This window comes from Maylandia zebra, linkage group LG18 (genome assembly GCF_041146795.1).
Source record: "Maylandia zebra isolate NMK-2024a linkage group LG18, Mzebra_GT3a, whole genome shotgun sequence".
Taxonomy (NCBI): domain Eukaryota; kingdom Metazoa; phylum Chordata; class Actinopteri; order Cichliformes; family Cichlidae; genus Maylandia; species Maylandia zebra.
This window is the reverse complement of record NC_135184.1, coordinates 32816942-32839736: the sequence shown is the minus strand read 5'-3', so window position 1 is coordinate 32839736 and position 22795 is coordinate 32816942. Positions and strand designations below refer to the sequence as shown.

The following is a 22795-nucleotide window of genomic DNA, read 5'->3' as shown; positions in this document are numbered from 1 at the left end:
CCACTGATATTTGAAGACACTTTAGTTACATGCATATGAAGAGATGATCTGATGATGATAGCAACCCAGCATCAGCGTGGTTCAAAATATTAGCAGGTCCAAATCTAGTCAAGTATAACATTCAAGTAGTCTTAATTGCTCAATATTTTAAAAACTAATTAGCCTGTGACAACCTCCTCCATCATCATCTCATTCTCTTCCTCCGTCATCTTTGCCTCATTCATATCCATTTCCTATTAATCTAAGGGACAACTTACACTATGTAGCTCTGTCAGTTAACCACCATGAAAGAATCACCTCACATGAAGAAATACATCCACATTCATTCATCTGTTCAACCTTACACTGATGTTTTTTCCCCAGACACAGCCAGACCAACTCTTTCCAAAGATGCAGCCTGTTTAATCAATCAATCAATCAATCAATCTTTATTTATAAAGCACTTTTCATACAGAAAATCAGCTGACTTTGTCCAGACCAGCATGATGCTGATGGATTGTGTACTTGGATGTTTAGTTTCAGGCTAGATTTGGGTTGCTCTGCTGTAACCAAGAAAATGTATTTCATTGATTTCTAAAGAACTAAGTGAGGAAAAGAGGCAAGTGCGTATTGAATCACATATGAACAGGGACTGAACGTAGTACACAAAAAAGTTTAAAAAGCTGGTCTGATTAGTTTTTATTGGATTTGTATTATTTTTATATTATTAATTGCTATTATTCAAGAGTCTCTTTTCTCTTTTCTTTTTAATTCAAAACATCCTCATGCTATGTTCAAAATTTACACCAACTTCATCTAATCCAATAAAACAACACCACACTACTCATGACCAAGCTTTCTATGACTGATGTTGAGCATCAGTATCATGGGATATTTACATAAGAACTAGCACCCTGGGTGGTTTTCTAACTGTTTTATGGAGAAATCTTAAAAACATTTTGGGTATACTTTAAAGGATTGTTGCATAGCTTGGTGAAAAGCCTCATTTCTAATCTACATGTTGACAGCAGGCCCATTTTGTAGCCCTTCTGGGTCAAAATGATTAAATATAGTCATGTCAAACAGGGGGTGACGGCCAGTTTCTTAGCCTGCGTGACTGAGGCCATAACACAAGTAGAGTTAGATGATTATTATTAGAAAATAAACTGAGAGAAGGAATCTTGACCCTAACATTGAAATTTATTTATATAAAAATTGTTTTGACCAGTCACCTATCCCACGTGGTTATATGACTTTTTTAAAGTTGACCTTAAAGTACTTTATTTAAATGATTTATATTGAATTAAGAGAAAATGCATACAATGTCCAGGGCTCCAGTATTTGTTTCTGTCAATGTCATTAAATCAGCAGTGTTTTTCTATGATATAATCCATGTTAAATCAGCCTGTTCCTGTACTCAATAATTCAGAAGGCTTGTAAAAAAGCTGAAAAAAATAATGTGACTAAAAAGGACCAAATTTAAACCCATCTCTACTTACTTTGAGGGCTTGTAACTCGTGCAGTTTTTATTGTGTGAAAGTAACATTTTCGATGGATTAATTTGATATGTTACAACTAAATAAATAATAGAAAACAATCAGCTGATTCCAAGGAGTCACTAATTAATTGCAAATGTGTAATTCTTACATGCAGTTCCAGTAAACCACATCACACTGTACTGTGTCGTTGTAGATGAGAACGGTAAATATTCTGAATTATTAAACGTCGTCAAGCCAAAGCTTACGCTTGAAACAACAAACTGTTGTACATTCAGTGTTTTAATGGTTTGTTTGTTTGCGTGGTTTCCGTGCTGTAAATCTATCACTGCACACAATTCAATGTGCAGATGATAACAATAAAATGACACAGACAAGCACCAGTATTAAGACATAGAGTCTAACTTGTGCTACTGTATAATTCATTGTATTCTAAACTGTTTCTGCAACTAGTAGTTAAGAACAGTAAAATGTGAAAGATGTACAAGAAAAACACACTGCAGACGACCCCGAGGTTCAAGAGTGGATTAGCCTTTGATGCCAGTGAGTTAGTACAGCAATAACCCAGGGTGCACGTGGAAGTGAACACATATGAGGTGCCTTATTACAGATTAAGATGGTTTCCCCTGCACTGAGAGACACTGATAGGATAGTTGTGACTGTATTACAGCTTATGAGCATATCTGTTTTGGAGACTTGCAGAAACTACTTTGGAAGGTAAAGACGCTGTTCCAAGGCGTCTGTTATATAACAATTTTCATCATAAAAAATAAACTAGAATAACACACACACACACACACACACACACACACACACACACACACACACACACACACACACACACACGCTTTACATTATTTCTTGCCCAGCCTTGTGACCCACTATACAGTCCACTGTGTGATATGTGTCACCGGGCTTAAATCACCTGCTCTTATGTCCCAAAAGGTTTGCTTTTCTCATTCGGTCCATGGTCCAAGGCTATTCCTGAGTAAAGCCCCATTTGTGTTGGCATTACATAAGGAAAAGCAGCAAGGCAGATTTCTTTAAATTTCAGTTGATTTGACAGATATAAATCACAGGTGCATAAATTGCTTTACTTACTTTCATGCACCATATCTTCCAGAAATGAGCGCACTGTTAGGTATTATCTTTAAACTAATTTCAGAGATAAACACTTTTATAAATCAGGCCCCAGGGGATCATAATGGAACTCATTAAAGCCCTTTTTTCTAGTTTTGGTATTTTTAATTCAACACTCACATCAAAGTTTGCTTTAATAAATGTTAATGGTGGTATATTTAAGACTCCACAAGCAGGAGTCTTAAAGTGCCACCACCATACTGCTTTACGTTTTTTACTGGCTCATTTTGCACTAAATGCTATGAATACACATCTGTTTTCATTTAAAAGCAAAAACTATATATATCACCTGAATCTGGGAACTTTTCTTCTCTGTCTGTCTCTCTCTCTGTATATATAGCAATGGCAGCATACCAAAGGGATTTATTTTGTTTTTGTTATTGACTGACCATAGACCATGTAAAATGTGACAAACCTAACATGACAGAATTGTGAAATATATTGCTATAATAATTAAAAATAAAAAGCACAGAATGTGTTGTTTCTTACCCACAGAACATCTGGATGTTGTAGAGTGTCGGGTCATCCTCTAGAGGGGCCAACTGCTGGAGACACAGCTGCTCACATCCTCCATTGAAACCGTCGGAGCAGTCGATGCCGATGTGGTGGTCATAGCACCCGGTGCCATCCTTCATAGGACTTAGTCCTGGGGGGCACTGTGGGACGAACACATGGTTTTAAATGACTAAAATTGGCAATTACACATTACTATTAAGAACACTTTCCTAGAGCTGCTTAAACTGTGTGAAGCTACCACATTAACACTAATCCCAAATGGGGCAGGTAGACAGACCCCATAACATCTGTGCCACAGAATGCAAACACTTAGATTTCTATTCCCATGTGCAGTGTGTGTGTGTAAGCACTGAGCCTTGTTTGTAAAACTGCACAAGTAACAGTATGAGGATATCATTACAGAATCATTACTAAATTAATAACTTTGAACACCAAGTTTTAAATTGCCAGTAAATTTGTGTTGTCTTAACTACCTTTAAAATGACAGGATTTTCAAACGAACTAATTGCTGTTGAGATGAAGACATATGTGTCTTTTCACTTACACAACATGTGTAGGAGCAGACTGGGGGTCAGAACCCAGGTGGGAATCTGATTCATTATTAATCTCTGATGAAATATGATAAAGCGATTAAGATCAGTCACACTAAAATAGTCCCTCAAGATTTACTTTATGTTAGTTTTGACCTGTATGCACTGCTTGAACACAACTACACCTATAAAAGTTTAAAAAAACAATTTAGCTCATGAGAACAAAATGGGCCAGCTGAAGGAAAAACCTACAGTCAAAAGTGGAACGGTGTCCTTTGTGAACGTATTCCATCAAGGTGATTTCTCAAAGTTCACAAGACAGGAATGTTCACAGGACAGTTTGACAAAGTCTAAGGTTGTTTTACTTCATGTATATATGGAATTACTTAATTACATATATGTACATATATATATATATATATATATATATAAAATCACTTAAATAAGTATATGTGTAACTACTTAATTACATATATAACCTTGAAACATAGCAAATAGTTTACAGTGGGGCATTAAATATAAAATATATATTTATATCTTTATATTATATTCCTTCTCTCACCCCAACCGGTCACGGGCAGATGGCCCCGCCCCTCCCTGAGCCTGGTTCTGCTGGAGGTTTCTTCCTGTTAAAAGGGAGTTTTTCCTTCCCACTGTTGCCAAAGTGCTTGCTCATAGGGGGTCATGTGATTGCTGGATTTGTCTCTGTATGTATTATTGTAGGGTCGACCTTCAGGTGACTGTCGTTGTGATTTGGCGCTGTATAAATAAAATTGAATTGAATATTATATACTATATAAAACGTTCCTACCTGGCCCCCTCAGAGTTAGTATTTTTATTTATTTATTTTGTAAAATAACTGTTGCATATTTAATGAAGTCATTCCACCATCTGACTATAGCGTCAGTGAATAAAATATTCCCCTAAAGCACGACTTGTTCACAGGAGACAATGTTGTGGTTTTTGAGAAATTAATGGAGTTATGAATACTCAACAGAAGTAATATTAACTTTTCTGCCACTGTTGCTTAGTAGTTGTACAAGTAGAATGTAATGGCCAGCTGATTCATGCTTCTGACCCCACACTTCTTTTTAAGGGTGTACATGCTGCAGGGTGCTGGCAAAATGTTTTGCATTGTTCGTTTGCCAGTTTTTTCCGTATTGATCAACACAAGCGATAGTTATTACATCTCGCTTCTTATGTTTATGTATTTTAAGATATTTTTTCTCCCATTGTGAAGATTTCACAGTTGTGAACATACTGCTGCCTTAGCACTCAGTGCAGAGATCATCAAGTTGGGCGAGTGGCTACACACACACACACACACACACACACACACACACACACACACACACACACACACACACACACACACACACACACTATCCCTTTAAAGGAGATTTTCTGTTATGGTGAGGAAAATGAGACAATACTGCAGGTTTAATTTCAATTTCCATGCAGATGACATCAGAATTTCTTCATGTTTGAAGAATGAAATTAAATTCTTTAGTTTGGTAGATATACTTCAAGAAATTAATAAGAAAGACCCACAATACATTTTTTTACACAGGCTTGAACAACCTCTTAATGGAACCACCCTCTACACTGCGGTGAATTTACAAAAGAGCTATGAAAGACCTGACTTCACCCCGACTCATTCAGTGTTTCCCAAGCAGCTGCCAAGTGAAATTCACATTATGTTTTCTGTCAGTGACAGCTTCAAAGGAAACTTTGATGGAGTGCATTTTAACAAGGCACCCCTGCCATCACAAGTGTGACCAGACAGTTTGTTTAATCTCAGCATGGAAGAATCAGAAGCATATTATTTTATTACACAGGCCTATTTACAGTGCATGTGGCCTGTCGATTGTGTTGATTTCAATTTACTTCACATTTTTGTGGATGTAACATCTAATATTGTAGGCAAATAAAACTGTAATGAACCTTCAACTGGCTTGAAACTGCATTTTAGAACTGACCTTTTTAAGAAGTCATTTGGGTTAAACCATGACTTCTATGTTTTAAAGATTATAGGTGATCAGAGAAGTGACAGCGCTCTAAGTCTTCTGACTAGTGTCATCACATCCTTGCATTTAGAGTTAACTTCCTCTATGCACATGCATCAAATGTAGGATGTTTTTCACCTTCCTCTTCTCTTCTGTCCTATATGAGCAGAAAAATAGTTCCACCATCATGGGGAATCCCTTCAGTGCACATGCCTCTGCAGGAGGTATATAGAATCACAGAAACAAGCCTCATATATGGCACTGCAAAGCAATCCTTGGAGCACTTGGGTATAAGAATAAGGATACATCTCCCCCCCATGGAGAAGAAGGCTCAAATCCAGAGTCAGCAAAGTGGTTAACCTGCACATTAGAGTGTCATGAGCTAAAACTAAGCGGTACTGGAAGAACATCTATTCAACACATAGTAGCAGGATGTAAGATTGGAGCAGGTGAAGCATACCCTGAAAGGCACAACCAAGTGGCTTCAATAGTGTACAGTAACATCTGGGCAGCATATGGACTAAAAGTCACTAAGACCCAATGGGAGACACCACCAAAGTCCTGTGGACTTCAAATTCCAGACAGACAAGCAGCTGCTGGCCAATCAAGCAGACATAGTGGTGGTTGACAAGGAGCAGAATATGATAGATGTGACAATCTCAGTGCGCAGTAACATCACAAAGAAGGAGAACAAGAAAACAGAAAAGTACCAGGGGCTAAGAAAGCACTAGAGCAGATGTGGAAGGCAAAGTCTGTTAATTCCAAACTTATTAAGAAATAACAAACTTTGCATAATCACACACAGGATCACTTATCAACTCTACTGGCAGGTCCTGACTTAGCATGCTGCTATTAAACTGCTTATTTAAAAACAGCAAACTGTTGTATTACTAAAGGACTGCTTCACACTAAAACTGGCGCAGATGTTGGAGATTTTTATTTTGTACATTTAATACATGTATTACATTGATGCATGTAAAATGTGCATCAAATTATTTCTGTATTACAAAGAAGAACTGTTGCCATTTGATCAAAGCTATTTAAAGTTGTCAAGTTATTTTATTCATGTCCTTTAATCTCGAAGAAATGTGACTGATATACATTTGCAGTTGTTATACATTTGTAGAAGTACCTGTACAGAATGAGGACACATGCTTGAATGAGTGGTCCCTGGTCTTGCTCCCTGAATAAACTGATATTGACTTTGTCACCCTGCAAAGGGCCGTGGCGACAAATGATTTATTACTTGTGAAGCAATGAGCACATGAAACACTGAATCTCCTAACACATCTATGGCACAGAGTCTTTAAATCACTGGAACTCACTGCAGTCAATGGATGTGTGGACATGCGGTGCAGGCTGAGAGGAATTTGTATTGATGAGTTGCTATACTGCAGCTTGCCAACCACAGATAGCTCTGGTTATTGACTGCCACAATAGGCTTCCGACACATTGGAATAGTGATAACTCGGAACTATTGTCCAGCTTTCCGCAGGATAATAATCATTAAGAATATGCACCTGCCTGAGCCTTTGTCTGTGGATAGTTGTAACTTGGTTTATAAATCTGGTTTATAATCTTGGGTAAAACATATAATCCTCTGTATAAAACTTTCCCTGTATAAGCAATTGTCAAATCTTTCAAAAACATTTAAATCTAATTTAATAACTTCTTCAGTTGTTGTCTTCAGAAAAGATGTGTTGCCATAAAAGATGGAATAATTCAACTTTATTTATATTGCGCCAAATCACAACAACAGTCGCCTCAAGGCTAGTTCTGATTCTACATGAGCGGCATGTGTAAATTACTGCCATACAAAATGTTGTTGTTTTAAATTTCCGCTTGTAGTTGATTCAGTCACACAATGTTACTTCATCTTGCAGTCTTATATTACATTTTATGACATTTCCGATCCATGGATAATTAGGTCTCACTTGGAACTTGATGGCTCACCTCATTTTACAACATTTGAAAAGGTTGAGAACTCATTGTGGACACTGTGAAACAAATCCCTGCAGAGTAATTAACGAATGAACTTTAAAGTCCTATTTTCTATATCATTTCGATTTCAGCAGATCTGTGAGCTTTACAAAGGAGAATTCATGGAGAATAAAGATTAGGATATAAAAAAAGCTAAGTGCTAGAAAATGAAGTTGTGACACTTATTAGCAAATTTTCAAACTGACAAACCTGTGGGTGAAGCGTTATGCCGCATAACTGAAAAGTCTGTTCAGGATTGGAATTCACACAGCTGCACATCAACTACAACAACTGCAAGAAACTGGCTCTTGCTAAAAAGTTGAATTTCATCTGAGAATGTAGCAATCTTTCTACGAGATTCTGCCTTTATAAAATAGAAATTGGACTCTCTAATATGCTGATTCCTGCTACATTTTGGCAGGTTTGAAAAGTAGACTTACCACACTACATGAACAATAAGAATGACAAAAAAATTGAAGAAAGTCAGTAGCCGAGTTGATTAGTGTGCTAGACCAACCCTGAAAGTAAACCAATGACAGCATTCTCGGTTATTGTGAAAGGCATTTCCGGTATTTATTAGTAACTACCTGGAAAGGACACATTTCTTCTCCAAAGGAACACGCAGGTTACTAGATAATGACCATCCACTGACACAAACAAAATAGTCTTTGAAGGCAAAGTAATCACCATTTATCTTAGAATATTTAATAACCAGACAGTGAGTGAGAGTGCTGTCTGTTCTGTTGTAGAAAGCAAGCATGCAGTACAAAGGCTACTCTAGAAAACCCCTTGAACCACCACTTTTAATTCTGTTTCTTAATGGAGATAAATTCTTTCAGTGCTTTTGAGGCTTAAGGGAATCAGCCCTGTGCTATTGCCAAACAGCAACAAATCCATGCAAGAGAAGTTGGGTAAGCTATGCACTTTTAAAATTTGTCCAATAGGCAAACTGGTACAGAGATTCAATGACTGAAGACTTAAACCGTGAGGAAAAGTCTCCAGTGGAAAATGTTAATCAAGTCCTAATCAAGAAGGAGAATTGGAAATTTGACTTATTCAAAGAATTTCTTTCATTGTGAAGGAATTTCATATTCAGCAAGTAGACATGACAGTAGTTAATCTACTTCACATGTGCAAAATATTTGAGGTGTGATTTTTTTCAAGATGTTCCCTCTTGGATATAAATTAAAGCATCCATCCATTTTCTTCAGCTGATCCCGGGCAGGATCGTGGGGGCAGCAGCCTAAGCAGAGAAGCCCAGACCTCCCTCTCCCCAGCCACCTCCTTCAGCTTGTCCGGGGAAACACCAAGGTGTTCCCAGGCCAGAGAGATATAATCTCTCCAGCGTGTCCTGGGTCTGCCCCGGGGCCTCCTCCCAGTGGGACATTACCCAGGAGGCGCCCAGGAGGCATCCTTGTCAGATGCCCAACCACCTCAACTGGCTCCTTTCGATGTGGAGGAGCAGCGGCTCTACGCTGAGCCCCTCCCGGATGGCCGAACTTCTCACCCTATCGCTAAGGTTGAGGCCAGCTGCCCTTTGGAGGAAGCTCATTTCCGCTGCTTGTATCTGTGATTTTGTTCTTTCAGTTACTAAAAGCATTAATGTAATAACTGTGCCACAATTTGAAGAAAATCACTCCAAAGACACGATAATTTTCCATCCTTTCAATTACTTATAATATTGTGATATTTGTGTGCAGAATTATATATTATAATTATACATCTGTCATGAAAGGGTCGTGCATAGTAAAAGGTTATTAGGCTCTATGCCTTCAAAACATTGTTTATTGTGATTATTTTGTTCATGTCATGTTTATTTTCATACTCTGTCAATTATTTATTTTTTTTATTCTTATATTATTTTTCATTTTCATATGAATAATTAATGGCAGCGATTGAAAACAATAGGAAAGTAAATTGATCCTGTTAAGCCAAAAGTACAGTCATGTGGAAAAGAACCTTTTCACTGGAAGTACACACCATGATTTAGTAGCTTGTTAAACCACCTTTAGCGGCTATCCGATCGTTAAGTGATGACGTGACGAATCCTACTTCCGGGCCTAAAGTAGCCTGCGTTTAATATGGCTTTTGTGTTGTTAACATGTTTAATGTTTTGTATTTTCTTCTATTTAATCTCAAAAAGCTCCTAAAACAGTCAGTGATCACTGTTGACCTCCCTCGGCTTTTATTACCGCTAATCATTTATTTAAGCTCAGTTTTTAAAACCTTAGGATGTAACTACAGCCCAGCCCATGCAGCAGTATATGAATGACTAACCTCGTATTGTGGATGGATTATCTCAGTTGTTCTCCTGGCTGAAGTTTGGTCCTTTTACAGCATCCTGCCATGCGATTACATTTGTTCCTGACCACCGAGAACACTCACGGTAACTTTTATCGAGTGGAAAAAAAGTTAGCTTGTTTATATTATGCTAACATAGCTGTGTCGCTAGCGGTCACGTAGCACATCATTATATACCAGCTAGCCCAACTTCAGTAACCCTACAAACGTCACTGCTGTTTAGTTTTCTGCCTTCATTTATGTTGGAAGTGATAGCAGAGCTGTACGTTTTAATTTGTTTCCAAAACCCCGCAGTCAGGACATGCTATATTGTATTTAGATAGAAGCTAGCGAGCTAACTTCCTGCTAACTTCTAACTCCGTTAAATGTCATAAATTCCGTTTTCATGGATGCCTGGATGTTAAACTCAATTGTTACACCTGGTAGAGCAGAACGCTGATCATTTTATTAAAGATGAAAGACTTTAGACAGTTTTTCAACTCTCAGTAATGCCATAGTGATCGTTTGATATATGGACCTGCAGCAGAGTTTAGGTCCAGACACGGCTAGTGACGTCAGACTGAACAACCGGATAACTTGAACTAATGATTTGAGAGACTTTATCAGAGTGAATTTTAGCTCACTCTTCTTCACATTGAGTTCATTGAGGTTTTGGGGCCTTTATGTACAGCTGTCTTAAGGTCACAGCACAAATTTTAATCAGGTTTAGTTCTAGACTTCTACAAATGAAAAGAATTTAGATGTTTTGCTGTGGCCCAGTCAATCTGTTGTAGATCTACAGGTGATTGTGCTACTGTTGACCCAATGTGGGCCAAGTTTCAGCTGTCAGACAGATGCCCTCACATTTGACTCTAGAATACCTTGACATACCGATGAGTTCATGGTTTACTTAATAGGTGCAAAATACCCGAACAAATTATCAATTTATCAAATTATCACCCCTCCACCACCATGCTTGACAATAGGTATGAGGTGCTGATATGCTGTTTGGCTTTTTCGCCAAATGAAGCACTGTGCATTGTGGCCAGACATCTCCACAATAGTCTTTCTGGCCAAAAGACATAGATCCACAATCTTGTGCTTATTTCAGGAGCAAATATGTAAACCTAAACTTTACTCTGATGCTTTTTGTAGAGAGTACCCTTCAGACACATCTTTTTCTAATTGTACTATAATCATCTTTAACATTTAGCATGCCAATAGAGTCTAGGATGTAGCTCTTGGATTTCTTTGCAATTTCTCTGAGCATTGCACAGTCTGACCTTGGGGTGAATTTCCTGGGATGTTCACTTCTACCAAAATTGTGACATTGTGTTAACACACACCTGCTTTCATAGAATCAGCTGCATTTCATTAGCAGCACCTTGCTGCTTACCCTCTTCATTCCTCTGTAACTAATGATGCACTTTATTTTTCACCAGATTACACAGAAGTCCTTTGACAATGTTCTTTTCACACATACTTCAAATGATCTAAGTTACTTACTAACTTGACCTGGTAAAAAGTAAAATCACCACACATAGTGGTTATGCATCTTAATGTCCACCCAATCCCCAATTACCAAGAAATATTTTTGAAGAAATCCTTCAGGTTTTTTTTTTGCAGTTTCAACAAGCAAAAAATGTATACAAGATGCATTTTCATATTTTGTGTCTCTCAAGGCATTTATGGTGTTTTACTCAATATAAACAAGTAAGTAGCTGTTTAAGAGATAAAGAGAAAATAACATTTTCCCTTTAAAAAATTACGCAGGATGTGTAAAACCTAATTTTACACATCCTGGACAATTGCTAGATCCTTTAAGCTCATTACCCAGCCACTTCATGTGGGGGTAGATGATCAACAAAACAGTACCCACAATTTGTTTCCAACTGAGTACACCGAAAGGTCACTAGTTTAGGGACAAGACTTACCGCTTCATCAGGCCGATGAACATCTTTAATATGTGTCTGTGCATTGTACCCACACAGTTTATGAATACAGTTTCCTAAACAACTGTGCATGCATTAGCTGAAACTTAGCACATATAAGGTACAAAAAAGCTTCTTTCTGCGATATTTATGAAATTGAATTGAAAAGATGACATGTTAACCTTTGTTTTACTTGTTTGCATTTTCTTCTTCTTATTATTCCTCTTTATTTGTAGTATGACATTATGGTTTTTCATACTGCTGTACTGTATGTTGGGAAATATTACCTTGGCACTTATTTGTATAACCACGTATATTAAGGTCATGAAACCTTAAATATCTTAATCAAAAGGCCAGTTAGAGAATTAAAATGCACATTGACTGATGCATCAAACAGAGAACTGGGATGATATATTTGCCAAAAACTTAAAAGGTTTACAGCAGAGAGAGAGAGAGAGAAGAAAGCCCACAGGAATGTTCGCAGAGTAACTTATCATTTCATTAATAGTCTGTTAAAGACATCACATTTTCTTAACCTAAAACATTATTCCAACATTTCACTTTCCTTTCATGTTTCTTAGCAGAGAAAATTGTCTGGAGAGGGTTTTATTATAGCATGTGATTAGATTAACACTGTGAGTCAAAGGTCAGCTTATCACAGAGCACTAGGCTCCTCATTCCAGTCTCCTTTGGATGTAATGGTGAGGAAGTTTAGTGCAGGAACCTTGGCCTTCTAGTAACCCCTCTCACCTCCTTCACAGCAAAGTGCAGAAAGCACAATATGGATGAAGACTCAGGTCAAGTGGAGGCACTGCAACGATAGACCTGTCTATAAAGGAAAGGTCATGTTTCCTGACCATGGATGCTCTCCTTTATTGATTGCTGGAACTGTCAGCACTGTCGGTAATTCTAAAACTGCCATTTTCCATTCAGAAATGTACCCATATGGAAAAGATGTATATAAATCTTATAAAGTTTGTATCTGTCTTGTGTGAAACTTGTATGAAAAGCATATAAGAGTGAAAACAGATATAATAATGGATTGGATTGGATTTATATAGCGCTTTTCTAGGCACCCAAAGCGCTTTACAATACCACTATTCATTCACTCTCACATTCACACACTGGTGGAGGCAAGCTACAGTTGTAGCCACAGCTGCCCTGGGGCAGACTGACAGAAGCGAGGCTGCCATATCGCGCCATCGGCCCCTCTGGCCAACACCAGTAGGCAAGTAGGGTAAAGTGTCTTGCCCAAGGACACAACGACCAGGACAGAGAGCCCAGGGATCGAACCGGCGACCTTCAAACCTAAATATAAGATCCCTTGAAAAATTATATAATGAAACTTGTATGTTTTGGATACTTACTAAAACAATGTATGAAAGTAATGAGAAAGTGGCCACTTTCATGAGTAAATCATGTAAGCCTCATATGATTTACATATAATCACAAGTTTTTACTATTTCTTTTCCATATGGGTAATGATCTTACAATCTGTAACGAATCGTAGTGAACAGATATCCACAAAGTATATTAAAACAAGTAATCTCTTTGCTAAACTTTATCGACTTGGAGAATGCGAATGTGAGCTTCTCGTTTGGTAAATTAGAGGAAAAAAAACTTTCTTTATCAACTTGAAAAAAAGAGCTTTGTTACTTTGGTCCAAATTGCTCACAAAAGGGAAACCGCATGTGTATTACTTTTGAACAGAGAAGGATTGTTTATACCGTGTGAAACGTGTCTGCTGTAATACGGCTTTAGGTTTGAAGGTGCCTGAACTAATGAGCGATAAAAAGCAGGTACAAGAAAAATTATGGAGACAAGTGAAACCGAGAATAGGGTCGATATCCTATTCAGGTGATGTAAGTACTGGACATTTGTTTTGTTATGAAACTTGTTTCATCTGCTTTTGTTTAGTAAGCTAAAACACAACACTCATTTTAAGTTATTTAAAATGAAAACGACGGAATTTGAATGAAAACAACAGAATGTGGGAACAAACAATGGAATTTGAATGAAAAGAACAGAATTTGAACAAAAACAACGGAATTTGAATGAAAACAACAGAATTCTAAAAGAAACAATAGACTTGGAATAAAAGAGTAGAATTAGAATGAAATGAATAGCATTTGAATGAAAACAACGGAATTAGAATGAACAGACCAGAATTTGAATCAAAACAATGGAATTAGAATGAAAAGAACAGAATTTGAATGAAAACAACGGAATTTGAATGAAAACAACAGAATTTGAATGAAAACAATGGAATTAAAATGAAAACGACGGAATTTGAGAACAAACAATGGAATTTGAATGAAAAGAACAGAATTTGATCAAAAACAACGGAATTTGCATAAAAACAACAGCATTTGAATGAAAACAATGGAATTTCAATGAAATGAACGGAATTAGAATGAAATGAATAGAATTTTTAATGAAAACAACAGAATTAGAATGAACAGAACAGAATTTGAATCAAAACAATGAATGAATGAACAATGAATTCTAAAACAATAGAATTTGAATAAAAAGAGTAGAATTAGAATGAAAACAACGGAATTTGAAAACAAACAACGGAATTTGAATGAAAACAATGGAATTAGAATGTACAGAACAGAGTTTGAATGAAAGCAACAGAATTCTAAAACAAACAATAGAATTTGAATCAAAACAACAGCATTTGAATGAAAACAACAGAATATCAATGAAAAGAATGGAATTAGAATGAAATGAATAGAATTTGAATCAAAACAATGGAATTTGAGAACAAACAATGGAATCTGAATGAAAACGACGGAATTAGAATGAAAACAACAGCATTTGAATGAAAACAACGGAATTAGAATGAAAAGAAAAGAATTTGAATGAAAACAACGGAATTTGAATGAAAACAATGGAAGTTAGAAACAAACAACAGAATTAGAATGAAAACAACGGAATTAAAATGAAAACGACAGAATTTGAATGAAAATAATAGAATTTCAGAACAAACAATGGAATTTGAATGAAAAGAACAGAATTTGATCAAAAACAAAATAATTTGCATGAAAACAACAGAATTAGAACAAAAACAACGGAATTAAAATGAAAACAACAGAATTTGAATGAAAACAACGGAATTTGAATGAAAACAACGGAATTTGAATGAAAACAACGGAATTAAAATGAAAACAACAGAATTTGAGAACAAACAATGGAATTTGAATGAAAACGATGGAAGTTTAAAACAAACAATGGCATTTGAATGAAAACAACGGAATTTCAATGAAATGAACGGAATTAGAATGAAATGAATAGAATTCAAATGAAAACAACGGAATTAGAATGAACAGACCAGAATTTGAATTAAAACAATGGAATTAGAATGAAAAGAAAAGAATTCAAATGAAAACAACGGAATTTGAATGAAAACAATGGAAGTTTAAAACAAACAACAGACTTAGAATGAAAACAACGGAATTAAGAGTACCTCTGTCTAGTAGCAGAGCACTTTATTTTCAGTTTTCTTAAGTGAGAGAAGAAACTCTAATGTTTAATCATTTACTGTATTATGCTGCCAGTTTTACTTCTTCGAAAAAATCAGAATCTGTAACAATCTTTACCAACACGTCACAGTAAGAGAACAATCGGAAATTGAAATCAGCCAAGAAAACTGCAATTGGTACATTTCTATTTGCAATTATAGCAATGGTCCCACATCGCAAAAATGGTATGGCCTGGATCTGGCCCACATACCGCAAAGAATGACGGCCCTTTGGTGGCCCAGATTTGTTTTGCCAGAGGTGGCCCACACATGGGTCAGCACAAGGCCAGTTGCAGACACACTGGTGGCCCTGTGCTGGCCCAGAACAGTTTCAGCTCTGGCCCCAGATGTCAGCCTAAGGTGTACCTTAATCAAGCCATGTAATAACAACATGTGCCGGAACACAATAGTGCAAAAAAGACATGACAAAACTCTGTTCAGACACAGAATGGACAGATTCTTATATAGCACTATTCTACTCTCCCGGATTACTGAAAGTGCTCTATACAACATTCACCCAATAACACTTTCTCTAAACCGAGTGCTGCCTTACTACATTCACACACATTCATACTCTCAACACGCAGCCTGGAGGAGCCAGGGATCGAACCACTAACCTTCCGATCAGTAGGTGACCAGCCCTACCTCCTGAGCTACAGCCACCCAGTGGTAAACATGAGTAAACCCTCAGTAGGTTTTGGATAAAGTTTACACTCACAAACCTGTCAAACCTGCATTTGAAACATTGGCAACCACAGCAATATAGTATTGCAACATAGCATTTGGGTCTTCTACCTAAAATAGGAAAATAGGAACATAAATAGTGCCATCATTGCCAGACTTGGCCAACATCAGGTTGACAGACACCCTGCCATGACACCAGTCAGTCAGAAGTGCCAGTTTGATGCTGGATCAGGGGAAGACCTGTTTTCTATGAGCCTGGGCCACATAAACCAAACCATAATCAGGCCAGATGTGGCATGCCATCACATAAACAGTGCCATCTACGCCAGGCCTGGCCCATATTTGGATGACATACCACTTAACATGCCAGAAGTCAGCCAGCAGTGCCGGGTTGACACCAGATCTGGGCTAGACCTGTCTGCTATGTGGGGTCCTGTTCTTTGATACCAAAACTTTGACTGATTTAACTGCCATAGGGTTCTGGCACAACACTGCAGAATCTGGGATAAAATGATTGTGAAGGGTTCTTTAATAAAAAGGATCCAATACACCAGTATCCACAGACATTTATACTGACTAGAAGAAAAAGACTATATGCTAATACTGGCATAATTCTTTTTAGTGCTTAGGAACACCTCCGTCTGCAGCGAGAGAGAACTACATCAAGCCGTGACACCGATGAAGAAAGCATTATGAAGAATGACAAGGACATGTCCCATTTTTGCTGCTTCGTGAAAGCCCTGCTCCTACCAACTGCACTTATGCATCTGCGATGCAAGTTGGATCTCGTCCACTGTGTCAAATCACTAAGTTTTCACACTTGATTTCATTTGGGACAAGAGACATAGAGAGCTTAGTCTGGCTGATGAACAGGGTGGGAGTTACATTTGGACTGGAAGATTGTACATGACATCTTCCAAAGACATGTACCACTTCAAGTGGTTTATATGAAATGTTCTCCATCAGCACATTAAAATAATACATCACGGCTCCACCCTGAGTCTGAGTGACAAATTCATGGTCTGCACCTTTGTGAATATTGTAAAAGATAACAAACATGGCAGGCGTCATGCTTCTGGCCTGACAGCGCAGGCTCACTCTTTAAAAACTGCTGTGTGGTCTCGGGGGTTATAAACCGAGACACCAAAATGAGATGGTTTGATTCAGGAGCTGATGTCTGGTCAGGAACAGAACAGGACACAGTGATATGTTTCAAGTGATCTTTAAACCTGAAGGAGAGTTTTTCCAAATCTAAATCACGTATGGTTTCCGATTGTTATGAGCAGAGGAACTACCTCATCTTTTACATCATATTAAAACTGTCACATTCAACTTGTGATTCTGGTTCAGGATGTGTATTTCTACTATTACAATTATATATTTTTTTATTATTATTAATGCGACAGTAGATTCATTTATGTTTGTGCCATTAATCTTTCCACCTTCATCTTCATCTAACAAATAATGTATTATTTTCAAATAAAGTTAATACTGAACATCACATACAAAACGCAGTAGATGAGCGCTTCCTTTTATTAAACTTCTAATTTCAAACACATAAACATAGAAGTCCAGTGACCCGAGGAGAGAAAACATCAGAAGTGACAATCTAATGTGCTCCTATTCCTCCTCAGGGCTGAGGTCTACCTACATCTCTGCCAGGTATTGACTCCACTCAGCACTGCTTAGTGTCCCAAAATGTGATCTGAGTCAAGATTGTTTTTTGCTGCCTAAAGGGAATAACACCAATACAGGAGAGAAGAAGTACTTTAGCCAGTTCCATACAGTATGGTGCCGTTCAGAAATATTATTAAAGGGCACCTGGCTGCAAGCCGTGTATTTGTTGGTCTTATGCGGTATTGTACATATTTTGTACAGTATACTGTACATATTTTGGATGAGTTTCAAGTATATAGTCTGAGGCTGGCCAGATTTAATGAAGAGGAGCAAAGGGGGTTAGTTCTTTGTCACATGAAGCCTTTTTAGAGGTGATTTGTGCTGTGGTGAGCGCATGTCTGTAGAACTGTTTGGCCTTATAGACTGTAGTTTGTGGAGATAAACCAACAGTTATTGAGATGTAAAGCTATTACATCTTTGTTGTTTTGATTGTTTATACCTTCAGTTGACCAATGGTTCAACGTTGAATTAGGTTATATCATTATAAACTGAAAAGCATCAAAAAAAAGTGGTGTCTCTTTCAGATTCATTTAAAACTATTAAGTTGAGAGCATAGTATTGTACCCTCATCAAAGGGAAAGACTGCATATATTAAAAATATTATTCAGTTTACTAATATCTATGAGCAAGGAGTCAAAATACATACGAGAGTACAGACGTTCTATTTTCCTTATGGGAATTACATATTCATATCATAATGGGGAATATACAACATACTAATATAATATTACTGACCTAATTATTATTACTGGACACTTTGTTAGGAACACCTCAATAGTAATAAGCTCGACCCCAACTCTTTTGTCTTCAGAACCACCTTAATTCCTCTTATCCTATTTATATGAACACACACTCAGTTGTCTAGCTTAGTGTTTCCCAACCACTGTGCCGTGGCACATAGGTGTGCCGTGAGAAATGATCAGGTGTGTCGTGGAAGATTCCACCTGATTAGTACTCTAAGCGCCCGGCGTGAGTAATGGGCAGAACATTTACATTCTCTACCACTAGAGGGCAGTACAACTACCTGCTCTAATAAAATGGGTTGCTAACTGCTAGTAAAACAGAAGAAGACGAAGAAGAATTACATAATAGTTATGCTGTGAGTGAGACGACGCAATATAAATAGATAAATATTTGAAAAGAAAAAGTAGTCAGTCTGACCTGGGTCCTGGAGAAAAGATGAAGATGATGATGAAGGCCCAGCCTGAGTAGTGGTCAGAAGAAAGCAAAAAAAGGTATACTGGGACAAACTGAGCTATACCTGGTGCGCCAGGGAAACTTTTTGTTTGGTGGTGTGTCGAAACACTGGTCTAGCTACTGCCATTGTTTATCTTTACAGTGATAAATGCGTGTGGCTTCTGGGACTCTGAAGGTAGTTGACAGGTATCAGGAAGCCAAACATGCACAGCGCTGGCAGCAGCTGAAATAAAATCTCAGATGTGGGAGGAGTTCAGTGAGGCCGTGGAAGCTGTGTGACTCAAAGAAATTCTGCCAAAGCATCATGTGACAAGGAGGAAGTCATTTCCTCTGTTCCTGTAGAGTTCTGTTGCTTTAACTGGAGACATAGTTAGATGGTGGAAGAACATCCATCCACAGAGAACACTTACGATGGATGGATGCTACATAAGTTACATCACAACCTACAGTCACTAAAAACAATATCTGATTGACCTGCTTGTTTCTACTTTGTACACAACATCTGCTTTACTTCATAAGCATGTTGTCTGTTAACATTAAAAATCTGGACTGTTATAATATAAACAATAAATAATCAGCATATTGATTTTATAGATACCACAATCCTGGAGTATTTGACAAAGGATTTGCTAAAATAATTTGAAACTATTGTTACTTCAGTTTACTTTTTTAGTATCTAGTTTTATAAATTAGTACAGTTTGATACATTTGAGGGTTTTATTTGTTATTTCTTTTCTAATTTTCTGTTCTTTTATAATTATTCACACTTGTCAGTCTTATTAAACTACTACACACTTTACCCACATTTTCTGTACTTGTATTGAGAAAATATATAAAAGTTAGAGCTACGAAGTTTTGGCTGTTAGTCTAAAGACAGAACTTTATGAAGCTCTGTCTGTAGATGTGATTCAGAGTCAGTGCTGATGACCCTTTTGTTTTCCATACTCTCTTTGCATCCCCGATATAAACATTGTCCCGGTCACACACCACAAACAGTCCCAGTTAAGTCTTGTCTTATACTGTGTGCACAAAACGCCTAAGGTGGTTCTATAAAGTAGCTCTACACCAAAACACACAGAAGTAAGCAGCAGCAATGACTGGTATGTCCTGTGTACTGCAGGTTTATGTATCAAGCTACAAAACTCACTACACGGGCTGTTTGGATGGTGCCCAGCTATTCTAGTCATTCCATCTTGGTGGCAATCTGTTCTGTCAACAACATCCTTGTTTTCCAACATTTTGCAGAGGAGACAAGTGACAAGAAGAAGCTAATTAATCTCACAATCATCTTGTGATTATTACGCTTTCACTTCCACAGGTGCCGCATGCTGCCTCTCCTCAGGAGAGCAATATATCAGCTAGATGGAGGAGGTCAGTCAGCACAGACCGCCAGCATCACTTGACTCTCTCGAAAGAAAAGATATTAAATGCACACAGGGCAGCTTCTGGCAGTGTGGACTGAGACAAGGCGTTAATTGATTAATGTGGAATCAGAACGCTAGGGCCCAGCCAGTTTACCACCCTCATTAGACAGATGAAAGGCTTGTTTATTAGCTCAGCAGTCACAAGACAACTACTAAAAATCACAGTAATATATGCAATGGGAGCTGACAGTGGTCCTGTATGGTGATGGACAGGAGAGGAATGTGTGCCTGTGCAGTATACTGTATCGGAATATCAGTGGCTTTGCTTGTAATAATAGGTGGTTGTTAAAAAAAATGGGACAATGACGGCATGTGTCATTCAAAAAGAATAAGAAACCTTTAAAGCATAAGAGATCAAAGACTGCAGAGTGAAGCAGCTAAAGTAGAAGAGATACCAACTGCCAACATTCCAACTCCTGAGAGCTTATGCCAGTGGTTCCCAAACTTTTTTTGCTGGGCCCCCCTTTGTTTTACAAGAAAAAAAGTTTTACATCTCCAAAATGTCAGGAGTAGTTAGTCATTATGAGATGTGTTTGTGAACTAAAAATCAAGAATGTGGGATCCTGTTTGTCCGTGATTTAAACAGCCCAGCGCTGCTCCCGACGAAGGGAAAGCCAACCCTGCAGGGAGACCTACCTCGGCACCTGTGCAGGTGAAGCCAAAGGGCAGATTTGCTTCACCATATTTTCTCGTCTTTGGCTCAGAATGAAGTTGGTTTGGAAACATACTCAGCGATGCTTCATCTCCTGCTTTGCGTTTGTGTGGGCGCCCCGTGCTAGCAGTGTCCAAGCGTTTTGTTTTCTTTCCCCCCTTTTCATCCCGCGCCCCCCCCTGCAATGGCTCTGCACCCCCCTTAGGGGGCGGGCCCCACACTTTGGGAAGGTCTGGCTTATGCAAACATTAGAAAGGAAATGTTGGAAAACAGGTGGTATTAGTATTAATTAGACAGGAAAAAGGGTGTGAAAACAGATTGAACAGATAATGCATCCCACCTGTCAATCTTTCAGCCCTGCAGTGATTATTTATCTTTGGTCTAACTACAGTTCTCTACATACGTGTCTATCAGTCACATCTAGCTAGCAGCCTCTTGTTGCAGCACACTGAACATTTTATATATGGAAAAAAGGAACAATTATAGACCAGTGTCACAGTGCATATTATGCATTGCAAGTACATCTATGTTCTTTTTTCAGTTCTAAAAGAAATTTACAGTAGAACATCCTCACAGGGATGAAAATACAGAGAAGGGTAAATAATTAATAGACTTGAAAAAGGAGTTCCATGGAAACGAATATTTTAAGAGTTTTTCTTTGGATCCACCTGACACTAATTTCATCAAGAAGAAATTTGGGTTTTTTCCTGATGCTTTTGTCAAGGATTTGTAACACACTGCAACATAAAGCAGTCTTCTAGAACACGAGTTTTAGTTTAACATCATCCGGTAATGTCTAAAGGAAGGTTGTCACAACCAAATATTGATATTCCTTTTTGTGCTTTCCCACATGAGAGACCAGCATGAAAAAAATCTTATCTACACAACACATAATAAAATACCCACATGACTCTGACCCAAAATATCCATTCAGTCATCTCTTGGTGCATGATGGAAATTAGATATCTCCCTTTCTTACATTTCAGTGCAATGCTGGTGCTACTTACAGGTCTTCTTTCACAGTGTTTATCGTTTCTGGTGGTGAACAGCACAATACATACAATAAATACTTTGCGTGTGACAGATTTCTCCAGCTAAATAAGCTTGAACAACGTCACAATGTAAAAAAATGTTTGAATAAACATTTAAAAAAATCAACACACTTTTAAGTTTTGTTTGCAGTGTAGATCAGGAAGCTTGTTTTGTTTAGCTGACCGTCCTCAATATTAGCATTTATGCTAATGCAAACCTCAGTGCAAGCAGTGGCAAATATTTAGTTGCACTCATTCAGGGCTAGAAAGTATGACAGCTAAAAGAGTCTTCCAACAACAAAAGAATAAAAAGTCAGGGTATATTGCTTACAGTGCATTACGCATTGAACTATGATGTGCACTAACATGTCCTGTGTTTGCAGCAAGGCACAGCTGACCATGCCCGAGAACAACTAATTTCAGAGGCGTGCAGGAGAAGTATTTCCAACTGGCTCCTTTCTATGTGGACTAGTGGCTCTAGCCCTTCGGAGGAGGCTTATTTCCATGACTAGTATCCCATTCTTTCATTCGCTACCCACAGCTTGTGGCCATAGGTGCAGTAAGAATGCAGATTGACCAGAAAATCAAAACCTTTGCTTACACTCAGACGGATACAACCTCCAGAACACTGCAGATGTTCCACCGATCCATCTGATGAAATTCCCACTCTTCTTTTCCCCTCATTCATAAACAAAACCCCAAGACACTTGAACTCCTCCACTTTAACTGAATTAACATTTTAAATAGCA

General features: G+C 37.9%; 1 protein-coding gene across 8 annotated transcripts in view; it reads right to left on the bottom strand.

Moving 5' to 3' along the window:
• astn1 (astrotactin 1) overlaps positions 1-22795 on the bottom strand; it is a 494478-nt gene that overhangs the window by 236249 nt on the left and 235434 nt on the right. For all 8 annotated transcript variants that reach the window (XM_024806023.2, XM_024806024.2, XM_024806026.2 and 5 more), the window contains one exon: positions 3105-3271. In XM_024806023.2, coding sequence (XP_024661791.1) covers positions 3105-3271 — 167 coding nt within the window. The remainder of the gene's footprint in view (positions 1-3104; positions 3272-22795) is intronic.